This window comes from Aspergillus niger (genome assembly GCF_000002855.4).
Source record: "Aspergillus niger supercontig An04".
In the NCBI taxonomy this organism is placed as follows: domain Eukaryota; kingdom Fungi; phylum Ascomycota; class Eurotiomycetes; order Eurotiales; family Aspergillaceae; genus Aspergillus; species Aspergillus niger.
The window spans coordinates 416,773-433,806 of NT_166539.1; the positions used below are offsets into that span (position 1 = coordinate 416,773).

The following is a 17,034-nucleotide window of genomic DNA, read 5'->3' on the forward strand; positions in this document are numbered from 1 at the left end:
GGAAGGCTATGCTATTCACGAATATGAAACGGTGATTCTATGCAGGCGCAATGGCTATCCTGCCTGCCAGCGAGCCCATCGACGACCGAGCTGCCTCTAAGCTGTCTGTACCTTTAGTCCGTTCTTTCGTTCTTATTCAACCGAGGTTTGGTCTGTGTTGCTAAAGTCTGTAGAGCAAAGCCGGAAATATGCGCTCATTGTTGATGCTAAAAGAACCTTTGCTGTTTTGCCTAGCGATTTATCTGGTTTGCTCAATGCCTTGGCTCTGGTAGGATGACTGCACGCCTCCTCCCTGGGGTGGTATAAACAATCATTCCAGACGGTATATAACCGTAATACTGATGTCTTTCGCGTACGCTGGCTTGACAAGAATAGTCGTGACAGTGGTAGATCAGCAAGATGGCCAGTATCTATACCCAGTATCGTTGAGATTCTTGTCGCAATATATATGAAACTCCTGAGAGATACTCAAACTTACTCCAAGGATCAACCTCAGGAAAACACCCCTGGAAACATCCTCTGCATATACCACGGGACGTCCATGTCGACGAAGTCGTCCGAGTGGCTTTCGGGAGCCATTTTCGCCTTTCGCTGGGCAAGAGCGTGCGAACCTTCTTTGCAGAAGTCACAAGCAAAGTCACATGGTGATGCAGTCGAACCATTAGTTTTTATCCCAGACGTAGGGACTTGGGAGCCCATCTTCTCAAGTTCGAGATCGCCAAAGAAATCCTTGATCAGGTCATGCCTGCATCGTGTGGTATTCTCACAGTAGCTGATCACTTTCTGAAAGCTCGCTAATCGGGCAAGCTGATTTTGAACGGTGGTTTGTGCCTTGCTGTTCTGGTTGCTCATATGCGCACCAGTGCGATTGCGAGCGTTCTCAATGTCTCGTTGCAGACGGTCAAGAATTCTGTCTCGCTCTTGTGTGTTGTAGTAGACAATGGATGCGGCAGCATGACCGTCGCGACCTGCACGACCGGATTCTTGAACGAAGCCTTCGAAGCTCCGTGGCGGACTCCAATGAACAACGAAGCGGACGTGTGGGCTATCGATGCCCATGCCGAATGCAGTAGTAGCGACTATAATGTAAAATGCCGGGTGTTCCGGTGATTCGTTTCTATTGTTTGCATGCCGAGGGAATGTCTTAGACGATGTCCATTCGGACTGAATGCGCGTACGGTCTTCGGAGGATAGGCCAGCGTGGTAAGCCACAGCGTGGATACGGCCAGGCCAGCTTGCTGAGAGAGCAGGGGCGAGTTTGTCAGATACGGTCCTGAGAGGCACATAGATAATCCCGGATATCGGGGGAAGCGTGGCGGGTGCAGTGCCAGTGACGGCCTCTCTGCGGGCCTGGACAGACTGGAGCCATGAGACGAGGTTGTGAATCTGAAAGTTTTCTGGCTCTGTGGGGTCGCTTGCAAAATCGTCGAGGTACCTTATCTCGTAATGTATGTTCGGACGCGCAGAAGGAGTGTTGAAGATCTTCAACTTGGAAGTATCTAATCCAAGAAGTTTGATGATGTCTTCCCGAACACGAGGCGTTGCAGTCGCCGTAAGCGCACTAATTGGAACCGGCGGATTTGTCAAAACTTGCTTGAACCAGCCCAGTTCTTTGTACGCCGGCCGAAAGTCATGACCCCATTCACTGATGCAATGCGCTTCGTCGATGGCAACACGAATTAGCTCACCCTGACGGTGAACAGTCTGTAGATTGCGTCGAAAGCCTTCTGTTTGACAGAGTTCTGGTGTCACGTAGAGAAGCCGGGTCTTTGGATGACCCGATAGGAGGTCGTCCAGGATTATACGCCTCTCAGCAATCGGAGTGGTGGAATTGATTGTTGCTACCGCAATCCCTAAAGCTTGAAGTGCCTTTACTTGGTCGGTCTGCACGAGATATTAGTACTGCTCGAGAGTGATTGTTTCTCAGGCTGACCATCAAAGCAAGCAAAGGACTAATCACTACTGTCACTAAGAATATTATCAGATGCATTCCAAAAGACGAAGATGTTCAAAAGGTAGACGCAGGTGGACCTACCGCCATGGCTTATTACTGCAGGTAGTTGGAAGCACAGGCTTTTCCCGAATGAAGTGTTTGCCTGCAGAAACACATCATGGCCGTTGATGGCCGCCGTGATTACCTCACGCTGAAGAGGACTACACAATGATCTGTATTAAGTCCAGTTACTCTAGTAGGAACTGGGTGACAGCATGAACATACCGAAAGGACTTCTTCCGGAAAACTCGGCGGAGGTAGAAGTCTATATCCACATTGCGACGTCTCAAATTCCCACTTCCCATTTCTGCAGCATTGTTAGAAGCACAACAGATGACTGCACAGGCTGGGAGGATTCCCCAGAATCGAGATTTGAAGCATCGGCTGGAAGACGCGACGCGGGGAAGGTACGATACGCGATGCCACGTGATATCGATAGTGACCCTAATCGGGAAGGCAGATGGGATTCTGATTCAGTGAGAGCATCTCTCCATTGCCAATTATCGCTTCTGCCATGGAATTATACCACAGCTTGATCTGTTAACTTGGAGTGCGTTTCTAGGCCCAATTCCTGAATTCATTACTGATGATATATCATTTGAAAAACTAATAACACACGAGCTTGTTCGCTGTACAGGATAACAAGCGACAGCAATTAGCTGTTGCCGTTGAAAACCGCTATCAGGCTTCAACCTGAGGGTATATACTACTATAACAGGTCTATAATGTACATGCATCACCGTCCCACACCTAAACCTCCATCATTGGCTAATATCGCCTTTGGAGTCTGTTCATCTGCCTCTCTAGCTCCTCCTTGGCAGCCAGGACGTCCAGCGCCTTGCGCTTCTCCGGCTGCCAGATCCGTATAATCTGCAGCCAGACCTTCATAAGCTCCTCTGGTCCGCAGCATGCGCCGAATGCGCGGAGAATAATAATGACCATTCGGCGACCAAGAAAGACGCCATTCTCTATCCGGCGTTCGATTTCTTCCGAATCTCGCGGCTCATTTTGCAGCTCATTTTGCAGGTCCTGAGCTTGCTGTCGAAACAATTCGTCAACATCGATGTCTTCTTCGAGAGCAGCCATGCCTTCACTGGTATGGGAGACACCTCTGCGCTCGTCGTACTGGCCCATCACCTTCTGTTCCTCGTTTCGAGCCTCGCCCCACTCCTTGGCATCGGTGCCAGCAAAAGGCAATGGAGTATACAGGCCGCTTGGCTTTCGCGAAATTGTTGGCCAGCCTATCTCAATCGCGGCGGGGGCCTTTAACACCGGGATCTCTGTGATGTGCTTTCCACTTTGGCTGCGGTACATTTCAATAAGTCTCGTCCTTGACTCGTAGAGAGCACGCAGATAGGTTCTCCAAGCTACACGTAGCCGTTCAGCCGTCCAGCCTTTCTTGTTGCGCCCGTTGCGAGCGAATCCGTCAAAAAGCAGGAGGTATATCATACCACGCGGCGGAACCACGAAGACTTTCTCCATGTCTGCAAGGACAGACATGAAAGCATGAATATCAGCAGTTTTGTAAGCGTGCAATGAAAGAAATATGTGGAATGTCCGAGTGTCAGGGATTGCGTGAAGCGATTGCTGAAGCGCGCGATGGTGTTCAGGCATGATTTCTTTCAGTGAAGTGGATTCTTGCAGGACTCGGCCCAGCTTCTTCACTCGGCTCCGATAGAGGTTCATCTCCGATGTGAGATGCGGTGTTTTTGAATGCTTCGACTCGATGCTTAGTTCCCCTGTCTCTTGGGACTTTGCTTGGGCCTCAAGCATCTCTGCATATATCTGCTTCGCTGAGTCCACATCCCCGGCGCGAATGAATGACGCCATTAGGCAGTTCATTACAACCGTGTCAACAATCTCACCACTCGATACAAACTCGTTAAATGTCTCTTGGATTCCAGCAACATCCTCTTGCATACCACAATAGTAGAGCTTGGAGACCTTTCCAAAGCGCCGGAACTCAATATTACGCTTCTTCATTTCCTCCAATAGTCGTTCCGCGACGGTGAATTGATTCGCTTTGATGGCAATATCGAAGAGGATGGTGAACACGACGTCATCAGACTTCACACGCGCTAGATATTCCATTTGTTTCCATAATCCAATAGCCCTCACCACATCTTGCTTGCGTACCTTCCCAGACGCCCGTCCTGCAAGGTGTATAGCAGAACTCCAGAGTGAGCGGGATATGGGCAGCTTCGCAGCGACCATGTCTTCTATCAGCGCAAGGTAACGACGAGCATCCACCCAACGACGGTCTGGAGGATCGGCAAATCGACGTAGGAGTGCTCCTCGGGAGCGTTTGGACAGGTAAGCAACCCCGGGGGAGGGAAGATCTCTGTAGAGTCGAAACACGTAATGGTTTGAAATCCTCTCATTCCACATAGCGTCCAAGAATACCTCAACCGTTTTGTACTCCAAAGCGTCCCGCGACTTGTCTACCGCCGGAAATACCTCGTTTGAGGGTGGTCCCTTCTGTGTCTCGTTTGCAACAAGATCAACTGCCTGTTTCCAGTTGAGTGTATTGCCAAAGGCAGCTCGATATAATTGTGAAGTCGATGTATATGCTTTCCTGCTTGGACTTGTTCTTTTGTGATGGCGATATTTCTCCGACTTGCTCGACGAATCCGGTAAGCGGCCAATCCTATCCTCATCAGGGGCGTTCTCGCTCGCAGTCAAGTTATCTTCGCTAGTTGACTCTGCGTCCGCTGTTGGTAGCTCGCTGTTCAACTTCTCCAGATCTGTTTCTCGTAATCCTCCATGTGACTGTAATGTTGATTCTGTGCCCGCGCCTTGGTAGCGAGCTTCGAATGAAGATCCCGCTGACGGGTTGTTCGCAAAGCAGTTCCCTTCACCATCCTCATCTTCTACTCTCAACGCAACACCGGAATTAATCATGCGTTGTGCGCTTGAACGATGCAGACTCCCTGTCGATGTGCCTAGACAGTCCAGGCGATGTTTCGACGACAATTGCCTGCGGTGTGTCAACCCCCGATCCTGCCATCGAGCGACGTTATTCCCTGGATTCTTCATGGAGACCGTAGAGATTCCCCTGGCTCGAGGGGTGTGCTCATGGCAGTAACCTGCCATGACCAGGGAGCTGACGAAAAGGTCTGCTAACGACGCCGCGGTAGGGCGGGCACGTCTGGAACTGAGTCGTCTGAAGGAGGCATTGTAGGAGAACGGTTCGGAGTTTGACATCGAAGTGTGACGGGTGGGGAGACTCGTATCCAACCGCTGCGAGGGGAGAAGTCGCAGGTCGGTCGAGTTCTGGTACCTATTGGGAGGAGGCATGAGATGGCAGACATCGTGGCATTGGATCAGCCCTGCATGTCCCGAGGAAATCTCGAGCAGCTTGAAGGGAAACGGCCCGAGAGCTCTTCAAGCGTGGCAGGAGGCAGTTGAAAAAGAAAACGCGGACAAGGACGAGGAACGTCCCAAAGGGCAGAGGGGGGGAGGAGGAGGAGGGCGTAGGAAGCAGTAGATAGACAGCGAGGTTGAGCTCTGGGTCAAATTATTATTATGGGCTTTGGCCTTCGCTCTGGCTTTGCACCGGGCGGAGCCGGCGACGGGCCAATCGGAGCCGCGCATTGCCAATCCTCTTTTTTGCACCTGCGCAGGTATCTGGAACACCAAACTCCCGGACCTTCCCTGCCCATGATCTTGTCTCCCGAACACCTGGGTCCAGGCCAGACGTCGTCATATCATTGAGTTTGGTCGATTAATCATCCCGCCGGCCTTTTGCTTCATCCCTCTGTCGGATTTGTTGCTCTCCGGATCTGTTCTTTCCTCCCCGCTGATTCTGCACGGCCTTCTGGCTGCCGCGTCCAGCTCACGATGGGCAAATATAACCTCACGGCCCTCCGGGTTCGCCAAATCGCTGTGGCACAGCAATCCGCCGGCAAACTTCGTCAAACACCCAAATGGCTTGATATAATGCACGATGTCCCCCCCACTGAGGTCCTGGTGCGGAACCGACCTCAACAACACCAATTGGTTCGCCAGCGCCTGAAGACTGTTCCTGGCGCATCGAGGCCGCAGGCCGTCTTCGAAGTCCAGGAGAAACGCATCAAGCCGAAGAAGGCAAGCCGCATGTTCCAGCCTGTCGAAATCAAATACGAGGAGGATCAACTGCGCAAGGAATTTTTCCGCGACCATCCTTGGGAGCTTGCCCGACCCCGTGTGCTTGTCGAAAAGTCCGGCAAGGACTTTGAGAGATATAACTGGAGCCGGCTCCAGCAGCGGGGAAAGCACTTGGATGGTGAGAGGTATGTCTAGTGTCCTCGATCTGTAGGCGGGAGGATCTCGCCAATAATTAGATATTTGATGCTAACTCCCCCGGTTTCCGGTGAAATAGCGTTGTTCAGCGACAGCTTTGGCTCCTTAATAATGTCCCCGATATGACCAAGAGCGCCGCTTACGATATTGCACGCCGCGAGTTCTACCGCCTCCGTCTACAGGAAGACATTGAACGACGTGTTGCTGCTGAGGAAGCCGAAGCTACTGGTGCTGTGTTCGGACCGACACGTCTACAGATCGGTATGGACCTCGAGAACAAGGAGTATGAGCGTTGGAAGGAATGGGCCAAGTTGCAGGCCCAGCTTTCGGACCAGAGAATGGCTGCGTTCCTTGGGGCTCCGGAAGTCCAAGCTGCTGAGGAGCAAGAGACGAGCTTGGATGATGACGCCACGGAAAAGGTTGCGGTAGCAGCCTGAAGGCGGGAGTTGTTACTTTTTGAGGGTTTTAGTATTGTCAACCCCCGGATGAGGCGGGTTTTGCCAGACTCTCTAATGGCTTATGTACACTACTGGACTGTCGATATGTTTTCTTTTCTTCTCGAGTCGCTCTGTTTTACTTTTATGCTTTTCTCTATATCCTTTCTTGCTGTGAATAAGAGTTTTGGGTCACGTATAAATTGTCCTTTTCAGCTGTGTTGGTCAGGCCAAGTGGACAAGGGCGGGGTGCACGCATGGATAGCAGGCAGTAGAGCTAACATATCGACTATACACCTCTAGCCGAAGAGTGATTTGGAACCACAAAACAGCGCTGTGAGGCAATGACCATCTGGAACATGAAAGTCGGAAGACAGTTCGTGAGCAGGCGAACCTCAAACAATAGTGGTGTTTCAAGTGTGTCTGCCGGGTGTCCCCTGAGCCAATCATTGCGGCGGACTTATCGCGCCCGAACCCCCAGAAAGTTATCGACCAGGCGTTTCTCCGATTCAACCCTCTTGTCAGTCGGCTTGCTCGACCTGCAAGAGACTGCTGGCCATCTTATCCATTGGCATCTGCTTGCATCTCATTGACAGAGAGTGTTCTTACGAATCTGAGATTCAGTTCTGCTGCATGTTCGGATAATCTGCCGGGCAGTGGTTCTCGTCTGACAGCTGCACCTCTTCGCGTTTCACTGATCAACTTAACGCCGGCTTGCTCTGAACCCCGACCGCATCCTTTGGCACAAAAGTCGACTGCCAGTGTGATCGAGCCCTTCAATACAACCTGTCAAATCGATAGCTCAACCCGCGATCGCTCAGAGTTTCATCCAACGATCTCTCCCTACCTCCGTACCCTCATTAGAACCCGAGCGGGTCTTCGTACGTTTGAAGCCCAACCGAAGCTCTCTGAGCCAGCCTCGCGCCGCAGTCGAACCTGGGTCTTCACAACCACATGCCTTTCGCTTTTGTACAGCATTGACGTATATTTGTTTGGGTTTTACGGTTACGTCGCTATTGCAGCGCCTGTTGATCATGCTTCGTTCCGGTCTCAATGCACGTCTTGGAGACTCTCTGACCATCTGATCAATTGTCCGATATTCGAATACATTGGAAATTCGACCAGTGTCAAACACAGCCGCTAGAATAGCTTTTTTCTCATATTTTCAACCATGCTTTCTACAATGGTCCGCCCGGAGGACGCCATCAGGATGCCTCGTTCATACCGAAGCGACGTGGATGAGGAGGATACTAGCAGGCGAACTCCGGAACAGAACACCCTCTCCTCTTCGTCCTCCTCTTCTAACAATGACGCGGCGGCAAAAAGCGAGGACGAGGTTACACTGGTGAACGGGTCTGCTGGTGATGGTCGCAGCAGTAGCCTAGGGAAACATCAGACGGGTCCCCGTCTTTTGTCACCCGACGAAACGATTGAATTGGCGCGGCGAGCAGTGGAAAACGGCATCCAAGAGACCAAACGCTCCCTAGCAGGCAGTGAGGCAGTCAGCGATGTGGTGAAGCCAAAATTGACCATTGACTTGGGCCATTCCAACATTGTCCGTATACCCGAAGCGGTAGTTGACATCATCAAAGATGAAGTTGAACGGTGTGTAATACGGAATATAAAAGCCCACAGTTGAGTTTAGAGAGTAACTAACGTCCTGCAGCCTCTCGCTATCGAATAATCACCTTTTCCATATACCCTACCGGTTCGCAGAATGTTCCCATCTTCGGTATCTCAATATTCGAGCGAATAGTTTTCGAGAATTTCCCAAGGGGGTGAGTGTCATGTTACTTGTCTTACCTACAGAGTGATTCTGGGGATTCTAACAGGAAATTTAGGTATATAAATTGCCGCTTCTTGAAATCTTAGACATCAGCCGCAATAAGATCGGCCACCTCCCAGAGGAAATCAAGAAATTGTCCTCGCTCCGGGTCCTATCGGTAATGCAGAACCGCCTTGATGATTTGCCTCTGGGGATCTCCGACATGAACAAACTTCAAATTCTTAAAGTAGCCGGGAACCCCTTGCGGGGCCCCCTGCGACGGCTTCTCGAGACGTCTGAGACAGAGTTCGCCCCCTCGACAATGACGGATAATGAGAAGGAGGTCGCGGTTACTGCCGAGCTGAAGCGGTTCTTGAAAACCAAACAGCCTGTTACGACTCTGGAAGTCGAGAGGAACGAGCTCAGGTATGGACTGAACCTGTCATCTGGAAGCAACTGACTAACACCGACATATCCAGCGAGGGCATGTTGGACACCCCTAAACCCGTCAAACGCGGAGTGAGCAGTCGGTTTCCGGTGATCCCCAGCACCGGTGATCTTTCTTCCGACCCAAAGTCACCGTCCTTGTCTCGTCCTCCGCCCATACCTCTCAAATCGCACTATCGCATTGCTTCGGGACAGCATTCGGTCTTCCAGGGCGGTTTTCTCCCACGTTCCGGCGCTAGGCCTCTCGCTGGAGTCAATGAACGCAACCGGAGCAACAGTGAAGGAATCATCCAGGCCTCTCTGGCCGCGCGTAACAAGCGGATGGGAGTTATCCGGAAGAATACCGACTTAGGGACGTTGGACGAGACCCGGCCGTATCGGAACAGTCATTTACGGGGTTTGAGTTATGGCTCTATCCTTCGCACTCGGCCCATTGCAGCCGTGTGCAACAGTAACTCTTCGAGCCCCAGTAGCCCGAGGGAACGAAGGCGCTTAAAGGATGGCTTTGTCAATCGAATGTCGAGTCTGCCAGAACACAAGGGCGAAAGGGAAACCGCGGAACCTATCATCGAGTGTGCAAAGGGGATTCTTTTTGCACTCTTCCAAGTGCAGTCGAATGTTTCCTCTCTGATCAATGTGATCAAACGCGATGATGCTCGGCGCAACAGTCTCGAGATCGTGTTCTACAACGCTTCTACCCACGTTGAACGTCTAAATGAAGCTATAGAGAATGCGGAGCACCATTCTGACGAGGTGGATGCTGTGCGCTTGTCGAATGAGGCCGTCAAAAGGGAATGCGAGACATGCATAATTGCGTACACTCATGTTGGAACGCAACTACGCAATAGCATCGACAAGATAGTCGCCAATGGCGACCCACGCTACTTGCGTTCCTTGATGCTCATGATCTTTGGCAGCGTAGTTGAACTGCGCAACGCCTGTGCGAGCTTGGGCATCCCACTCCAAACCCGCAAGCCGCCCTCTGCGACAAAGCCTTCTATACCTGAAATCAAAGAGTCGGCTAGCTCGGACCGCTTCCTTGGACCAACAGTCACTCCAACCAGAGGGAGGGAACATTCTTTGTCGACGCGCCGATTGCGAAGTGACACCACAATCCAGCACCCTCAGATCACTACGACTGGGCCTTTCCAGGCTGCTCAAAACTACCAGTCCGCTGTCAGTTCGCCTGGCTTTGCTCCGACTCCGTTCAGCCTTGGGGCACGAAGCCGGTCGAGTAGCAGGTCTAATCATATCAACACATCCGTACCGTCGTCACTCGCGACCCCTCGTTCAGGCGAGTCATTCCCTCCAATGCCCAGCGCCGTTGTACCTCGAATCAATCCCTTGACAGGCCTAGATGAGATCGAGGAGGAGCGAATCTTTGAAAAGATCTTCTATCAACTTACCTCTGCCTACACCGCTGCCCTCCAAGCGTTGCCTTTGGCGCGCCGTCAACTAGTGCGATGCCATGAGGTAGCGGAGCAGGAACATGAATCCGAGGGCATATTAATGCTATGGAACAATCTGATCCGGCGGTGTCGGGTATGCTTAGAAGTATCCGAGGCCCTGGGTCTTCGTCTCTCTAACATGAAGGTAAAAGAGCCTGGTGGCGGAATGCGGAACCAGCGTGAGTTCTGGCAACTCTGCAAGGCGTTTATGCAGTCCTTCGTCGATCTAGTTACCGACATGAGGGAGGTTCGAAGTATGCAGCTCCTCCCGGGTGATATCATTGTCATACTCCGTCCAGTCCAGAGAGCAAGCAGAGAAGCAGGTCGGTTGATCGACGCCTCGCCGTGGTCTTATCTTGCCGATATGGCTCCAAGCAACGCAGCAGCAAACATTTACGGGCCCCCGCTACAATCTCAGCATTCACAGCACCAAAATACCGCATCCAACGCAAGCAGCTTTCATTTGAACTCCGGCGTCTCCCCGCAATCCGTCCATCTCCCGGCGACTCCGCTAAGTGCTGCCCTTGGTCCAGCCGCGCAGGCAACCGTGCCTTCTACCCCCGCAAGTGCGTACAGTGACAAATTCTTCGAAGGGGATGTGTTTCAGAGAGCTGACTCGTTGCTCTCAATGCCCAATCAGGCGCCATTTTTCAGTCGTCGGTGAGACGGTAGCATTTACACCTCTACGAAAGAGGCGGTGTTTCATTATTTGGAGTCTGTGCTGTGGTGATTGGAGTTCTATCGCATATTCTTGTGCTTGCTTTTGTTGCTCCGAGGAGTGGCTGCTCTCTAGACTTTCACCCATGACCTTTGCAGGTACAAAGTACACTCTACTTGGGAGTTATCAATTCTTACCAAGACCAGACAGAGAGCCTGGTCGCGTCTGTTTCAGTATGCATACCTGGATTGTATCGTGCGCAGTCGTGATCCGAGTTGAGAATCCTCAAGCTATACACACCCACCCCGTCCTGATTTACATTGTCGATATTCGTTCAGTTCAGCCTTGTTTGTCTGTTTGTTCCTTTAGTCGTTTCTTTATTTGTTCATCATCACCTGTCCGCATTTTATTCTACACTCGGAAACGTCAGGGAGTCGGGGATAAAAGGGACATCTACTACTACCACTACATATCTGGACTTTTTGCGACGGGAAAAACGGCGTATGGATTCTTTAATTCCCGGGGACAGAAACCTTGCATAGCGTGTCATATTCCTAGCTTCCTTTTTACATTCCCTTTCCTTGCCTTTGATGGATAATGACTAGAGCGAAATGAAAGAATATATTGTGATTTAGTTGCCTGTGTTGGGGTGATACTAGTTAGTAGTTTGTGCTGTCTGTGGATGGGTATTAGCCGAGATTTGCAAAGAAACATGGTACGTGCTGTATCTATAGACTAACTACTAATGCCTATGTGATCTAGTTTGATACCTCCACGGGATACGTATGTTGAAAGTTATGCGTGCTTGCAGCAAAGCAAAGGACGAAAGGAGCCCGCAGGTGATGAATGCCAGATACCATGGGTTATCAAGCACCAAACAAGAAATTTCGTGCATATACGAATGAAGTATCCGTGCTTAGACGAGTGAGCAGTATGTATGCAGGTAGTAGTACGTAGGTCAGTAGATAAGCAAACAAATCAAGCAAGCAAACATCATACTTATCTTCATCTTTCGATGCCAATAATCATGTACTTAGTGCTAGTAACCAGATATCCTGCATTTCCCACAAACAAGACTAGTCATTACTCGCATATGCCGTCGCCTACTGCCTGCACAATGACAGACAGCTGCACATACTTACACACAGACAAGGAAATACAACACACAGACATAGAAATATGAAAGCAGATCTTGTACAATGAATAAATTTCTTACGTATCAAGTATATTTCCCTGATTGTGAGACATTTAATATGATTGCCCCCCTTTATATCTTCAATGCAACCCAGATTTAGTTAGCAAGTTACATTGAGATGTACTCCGTACTAATGCGGGGGATAAAAAGACTGCAGAATCTGCACGGACGATGTATTTGGAATGGAATGGAATGGAGGGGACTAAGATTGAGATTGCGACGGTCATCCGGGGATGGAAGAGGGGGGGGATCCAAGCGAGCGAGAGCGTTATAAATGCTGATACGGTTCGATTACCAATGCTGTATCTGCATAACCCAGGGGGTGCGTGGGCTCGCTGAAGGTCCGTGGTACAGATTGTTGATGCGTTCGTTACTTGATTGTTTGCTTGCTTGCCTGCTGCTGAAGAAGAGGAGTGTAAGTAGGGGATGCAGGAGGTCTGTTGCTTCCTGTTATGTGGGGTGTAGGTTGTACAAGATCTGATGGAGAGAGGGGAAAATATGAATAGTATGAAGGAGGATGAAATGCTTGGCTGAGGGGAATGTTTGGTTGGGATGTGTGTCCGAGGTGAGGAGGGAAGAAGGGGGAGGCACTATGATGTCTTTGTGTGTGATTCTGATTTGGCTTGGCTGGGACGATTGGATCCCGCTAAGTGGCGCTCTTGGGACTGAGATAGGCTTTTGTTAGCTTCCTGTGGCATCTAGGATCTTCCAGAATGGTATTTCCTGAAGGAATGCAGCAGAGGTCAAACAATGGCAAGGGGAGCTCGTAGACGAGGTGAGTAGAGTAGATGAAGACTCGGTAATAGTTCGGCAAGTTGTGAGCTTTCGCTATACACATAACAAGAATTCTTATTGTTCGTCATGAATAGATGTGAGATGGGGTGATCAGTCAATATCTAGCCAGCATTGTTGCAATTGCACTTCTCTGGTCATTGTACTTTGTAAATGATTGAGAGCTTTGTCAATTTCTGCGGCATGTATTACGAAATGTAGAGTGGGCATTGATCCTGCAGCGATTGGAGGGGAAGGGAGGGGGGGGAGGAGGGCAATGAGCAAAGATACGACCAATCGATTGGCATATGCGCTCTAAGAATCGATGTCTTTCTGCTCGTATACTGCCCGGATATTGTTTCCAGCCAGCCTTGGGCGGAAGATATCAATCTTTTCCTGTCAACCATGGTAGTCGTAGTGGGAATAGCCGTAGTACGCTAGTCGCGAAAGAAGTGACAGGCACTGACAGGCACTTTCTCAATGCCTAGACTACTTCCTGTATACGTGCTGGGATTGATTAATTGAAGTAGCAGCAGAAGCAAAGCATCCTGCAGACCCCTCGATGCTGCATAGGGCACGGGGCACAGGGCTAGGGCCGATGGTGCTGTCACGGGATCGAGCATTGTCTCCAAGCCAGAAAAGCTCCTTCCCAATCATCGATCATCCATGTCTTCATCGAGTCCTGGCGCCGTCGCATCGCATCAATCCAGCGGCATCTCGTTTGTACTCGTCTTCGCTCCCCCTCGGTTTCGCGGCTGCCTGTCGTCGGGTTGGAAGCATCACTTTTTCGGATCATCAGCTCAGATGATGCAGCAAGCGTCGCGACTACGGGCCGAACAACCCCACTGAAAAGTCGGTGTCGTTGGGAGAAAGGAAGCCAGCCAGAGAGCAAGAAAAAGCCATAGGCGTCATCCATCCCCTGTCACTATCTACCACCACCACTCATTCCATCCCGCCTTGACATTGATAATTCCCAGGCGCGGACGGAGAGAAGCGGCATCGCCTCCCCGCCCCGCCTCAACAAGATCAAAGTAGAAAAACAAACTCACTAGCAACGGAGCCAATGAGGGTGCAGGACCGAGCATACTTCTCAGCTTGTCGCCTGCAGGTTGCGATGGAGAAATGGGTCTGAACCATCACCGCTCTTTATACCGGCTTGCTTGCAAACGGGCTTGGCTTTCCAATTGCCGCCTCTCCGACCAGCTCCGGAATAATGAGGCGAGTTTGCGTTGGAGGGTCAAATCCATCGTGATCGGTGCACTACTAAAGTGAGGCGCCAAGCGCACGCAAGACCGCCGGCAGTCAAGCCCCTTTATTCGTGCGCGGCCTTGGATAATGATCCAGCCACATTGTCTGCTCCCCCTCCGTTTTGGTCGACTGCTTCCCTCCGTGTATCCACCCCCTGGCACCTCTTTTAAGATTCTACCCTTCAGCAGTCTCCGAGCTTAAATAATAATCTTACGATGTCGATCGATGGTTCCATCCCACTTACAAAGTACATACGGAGCGGTCGGAGTCAATAGTCCATTCTTCATCCCGCGTGTGAGCCCACTTGCAGGGGGGGAAGCCCGGCCGGATTCTGATATTGAGGTTAAGACTGGGGAGGTGTGGTCCAGGGCTGTCGCTGACTCGGGTTGGCCTACCGATGCCACCACGCGTGTGTGAGATCCACTCCGACCGAGACTCTTGAGTGGGTTTCTCTATCTATCAATCTGCTAGGGGCGGGTGGATCGGTTAACATCCCCCATGTCCCACCCTAAGGGAGAAAGTGTGGAAAACAATGGAGGCAAGAAAACATGATCACGGCTCTTGGTTTAACCACTTCCCCTCTAGCACCACCCCTGTTGCCCCTACAACGGGAGACGGCAATGGTGAAGGAATAGGGGTCTGTAGCGCAATCTTTCCGTCGGCGGTCACCGAAAGGAATACTCTATCGCAGTTCTTGAATGTCGGTGGACCAAAACGGAATTCAGTCGGAAACTATCATTGTCAATCCCAGACACGATAGAACGAAGTAGGTGATGAGTCCTACGACCGGGCTTTAAGGTTTCAATGGAGCATTTTCCAGTGATTTGATCGCAAACAGACCAACGGAAGAATCTTCTTCGGAGAGGCAGCATCACTGTACAGTAGGGGCCCTAGAGGCGCGCAGACCACAGGGACAATTAATCTGTACCTGGCAGGGTACAGGCGACTAGAATGTACCATTCACAACACGAGGCCAATGTGGATGGCATGACGGGGATGGCCTTGTCCAGCAATGGTCGGTGTCGCATAGAGCCGTTGGCGGACTGTTTCCCGCTTTGGGAGAAAGGCCACTAAGAGTAATCAGGACGGAGGAAGGAATTGGAATGATCTGATCGGAGCGGACATGGATGTCCTGACAGAGTTATATCCCGATCTTCTTCAGTATGTTGACAATGACGAAGACAGTCCGTCGCAAAGAATAGCTTCGGGGGGGTTACTTCTGGATGCATCAAGGGCTGGAATGCCCGGATGCCCCCTGCTTTGCCCTGGTTTCTACTACTCCCAGGGCAAAAGGTAAACTGGGAATCAAAAATAAGAAAAAGCAAAAAAGGCAAAAAGAAGGAAAGAAAAAGGGAGAAAAACAAAAAAAAAGTATGAATTAAAAAAAAGGAGGAGAAAAAGCAATACACCCTTAACATGAGAAACCGGATCAAGATGGATCCGTGGCCCAAATTGATCTGAACACCGGGGACGGCAGGCTGCATCGTCCCTCTGGCTGTCTGCACATTATTCAAGTGGGAATACACCGATTGCCCTCTGGGTACAGAGGTGCATGTATACTCCGTGCTTTGTGTCCGGCCCCTTCTGCACCATGACCTAAATTATTTTGTTTCTTTTTCGACGATCTCCCCGTCTTCCTCCTGGCCGAATATATCCTACCTGACCAAAGGAATTGGTGGCGCCTGTCGCTGAACGCATGATTGGGATTTTGGGGGGGACGGCCTCCCTATCACATCGGCGCCGGTGGTAAGGGACAGTCAGGACCGGATTCACTCCCACAATGGCCGGGTACCAGCATTGGCACCGGCACACGCCCGGGCTTTGAGATCGTACACGATACCGGGGTGTTGTTGAGGAATGCTGCTGGGGGCGGAGGGGAAGGGAGGGGGGTGGGAGAAAGAGTTAAAACAAATAAAAAAAAAAATTGGCAAAAAGCCAGCAGGGATTGCTGGTGGTGAGATTTGAGTTTCCCTCTGCGCCTTCGCGCGGCCGTTAAGGAATGAACGAACGGATCAGGATCAGAAGCAGGCTCACGGCGCAGCAGTGATCCCATCCCATCCGATCCTCATCTGATCCCATCCTTTACCCACTCGCCTGCCAGAGCGAACCCAGTTAAGAAAAGGGAAACCCCCTCCCAAGCATCCCACGTCATCCACTATGTGACTAGGGATCGCTGGACCGACTCGCTGAACGTTTCCAAAATTCCCTTTCCCTCGGTGCCCGTTCCCAGGTGCGAAACAGCGCCCCGGAAAGTTCGTAGCTGCTGCAAGCGTCTAGATTAGATCAGCCTCACTTTTCGCAGCGCTCCTGCAAAAGGCAGTGGGTGCCTCTGACTAGTCAGTCGCATGCTGGCTGTCTTCTAACCTTTCTTTCTCTCTCTCTCTCTGTCTCGCTCTTGCTCTTGCTCTCTCTGTCTTTTTCCCTTCTCTGTCCCTACTATCTACTGCGATGCTACTGCGCCGCACTCTTTCCTTTTAGTTCTCCCTCCGGTGGCTCGTGTGTCCAACCTGCTACGGGCTTGTAATCCCTCCTTCCTTAAATCTTGATTGCGTGCAGGGCCATCCTTCTCCTCAGGCTCCGGACAACCGTTACTACTTACTACTAAGTACTCCCTACTTAGCAATAGGAGTATACTTACTACTGGACCTGCATGCCTGTTTCCCCGCATCATCATTGGCTATATCAACACACCTGATATCCCGGTCTCTTTGTCAACCTGGTTGGACCCGATTTGTCAGAGCAATATTGTCTACTGCTTCTCTGGTCGGCATTGAACTTCACTCTGCCACCTACC

The 17,034-nt window shown here is 51.0% G+C and overlaps 5 protein-coding genes across 5 annotated transcripts; 3 read left to right on the forward strand and 2 right to left on the reverse strand.

The window, feature by feature from the left end:
- Window positions 1-492: 492 nt before the first annotated feature.
- Window positions 493-2,298, reverse strand: An04g01630 (uncharacterized protein; the record flags this gene model as incomplete). The annotated part of the gene is made up of 4 exons (XM_001401493.1): window positions 493-1,884; window positions 1,934-1,968; window positions 2,036-2,154; window positions 2,219-2,298. The coding sequence occupies 4 exons, from the start codon at window positions 2,296-2,298 to the stop codon at window positions 493-495; spliced, it is 1,626 nt and encodes a 541-aa protein (XP_001401530.1).
- A 463-nt stretch (window positions 2,299-2,761) lies between these two features.
- On the reverse strand, window positions 2,762-5,290 carry An04g01640 (uncharacterized protein; the record flags this gene model as incomplete). The annotated part of the gene is made up of 1 exon (XM_001401494.1): window positions 2,762-5,290. One exon carries the CDS (start codon window positions 5,288-5,290, stop codon window positions 2,762-2,764), a length of 2,529 nt encoding a protein of 842 aa, XP_001401531.1.
- Window positions 5,291-5,833: 543 nt separating this feature from the next.
- On the forward strand, window positions 5,834-6,711 carry An04g01650 (mitochondrial 37S ribosomal protein mS23; the record flags this gene model as incomplete). Its single annotated transcript, XM_001401495.1, has 2 exons — window positions 5,834-6,264; window positions 6,354-6,711. 2 exons carry the CDS (start codon window positions 5,834-5,836, stop codon window positions 6,709-6,711), a joined length of 789 nt encoding a protein of 262 aa, XP_001401532.1.
- Window positions 6,712-7,879: 1,168 nt separating this feature from the next.
- On the forward strand, window positions 7,880-12,209 carry An04g01660 (uncharacterized protein; the record flags this gene model as incomplete). The annotated part of the gene is made up of 8 exons (XM_001401496.3): window positions 7,880-8,313; window positions 8,375-8,486; window positions 8,550-8,899; window positions 8,953-11,028; window positions 11,720-11,741; window positions 11,789-11,809; window positions 11,947-11,957; window positions 12,077-12,209. 8 exons carry the CDS (start codon window positions 7,880-7,882, stop codon window positions 12,207-12,209), a joined length of 3,159 nt encoding a protein of 1,052 aa, XP_001401533.3.
- A 1,345-nt stretch (window positions 12,210-13,554) lies between these two features.
- On the forward strand, window positions 13,555-14,027 carry An04g01665 (hypothetical protein; the record flags this gene model as incomplete). Its single annotated transcript, XM_059747331.1, has 2 exons — window positions 13,555-13,761; window positions 13,866-14,027. The coding sequence occupies 2 exons, from the start codon at window positions 13,555-13,557 to the stop codon at window positions 14,025-14,027; spliced, it is 369 nt and encodes a 122-aa protein (XP_059605260.1).
- Between the last annotated feature and the right edge of the window lie 3,007 nt (window positions 14,028-17,034).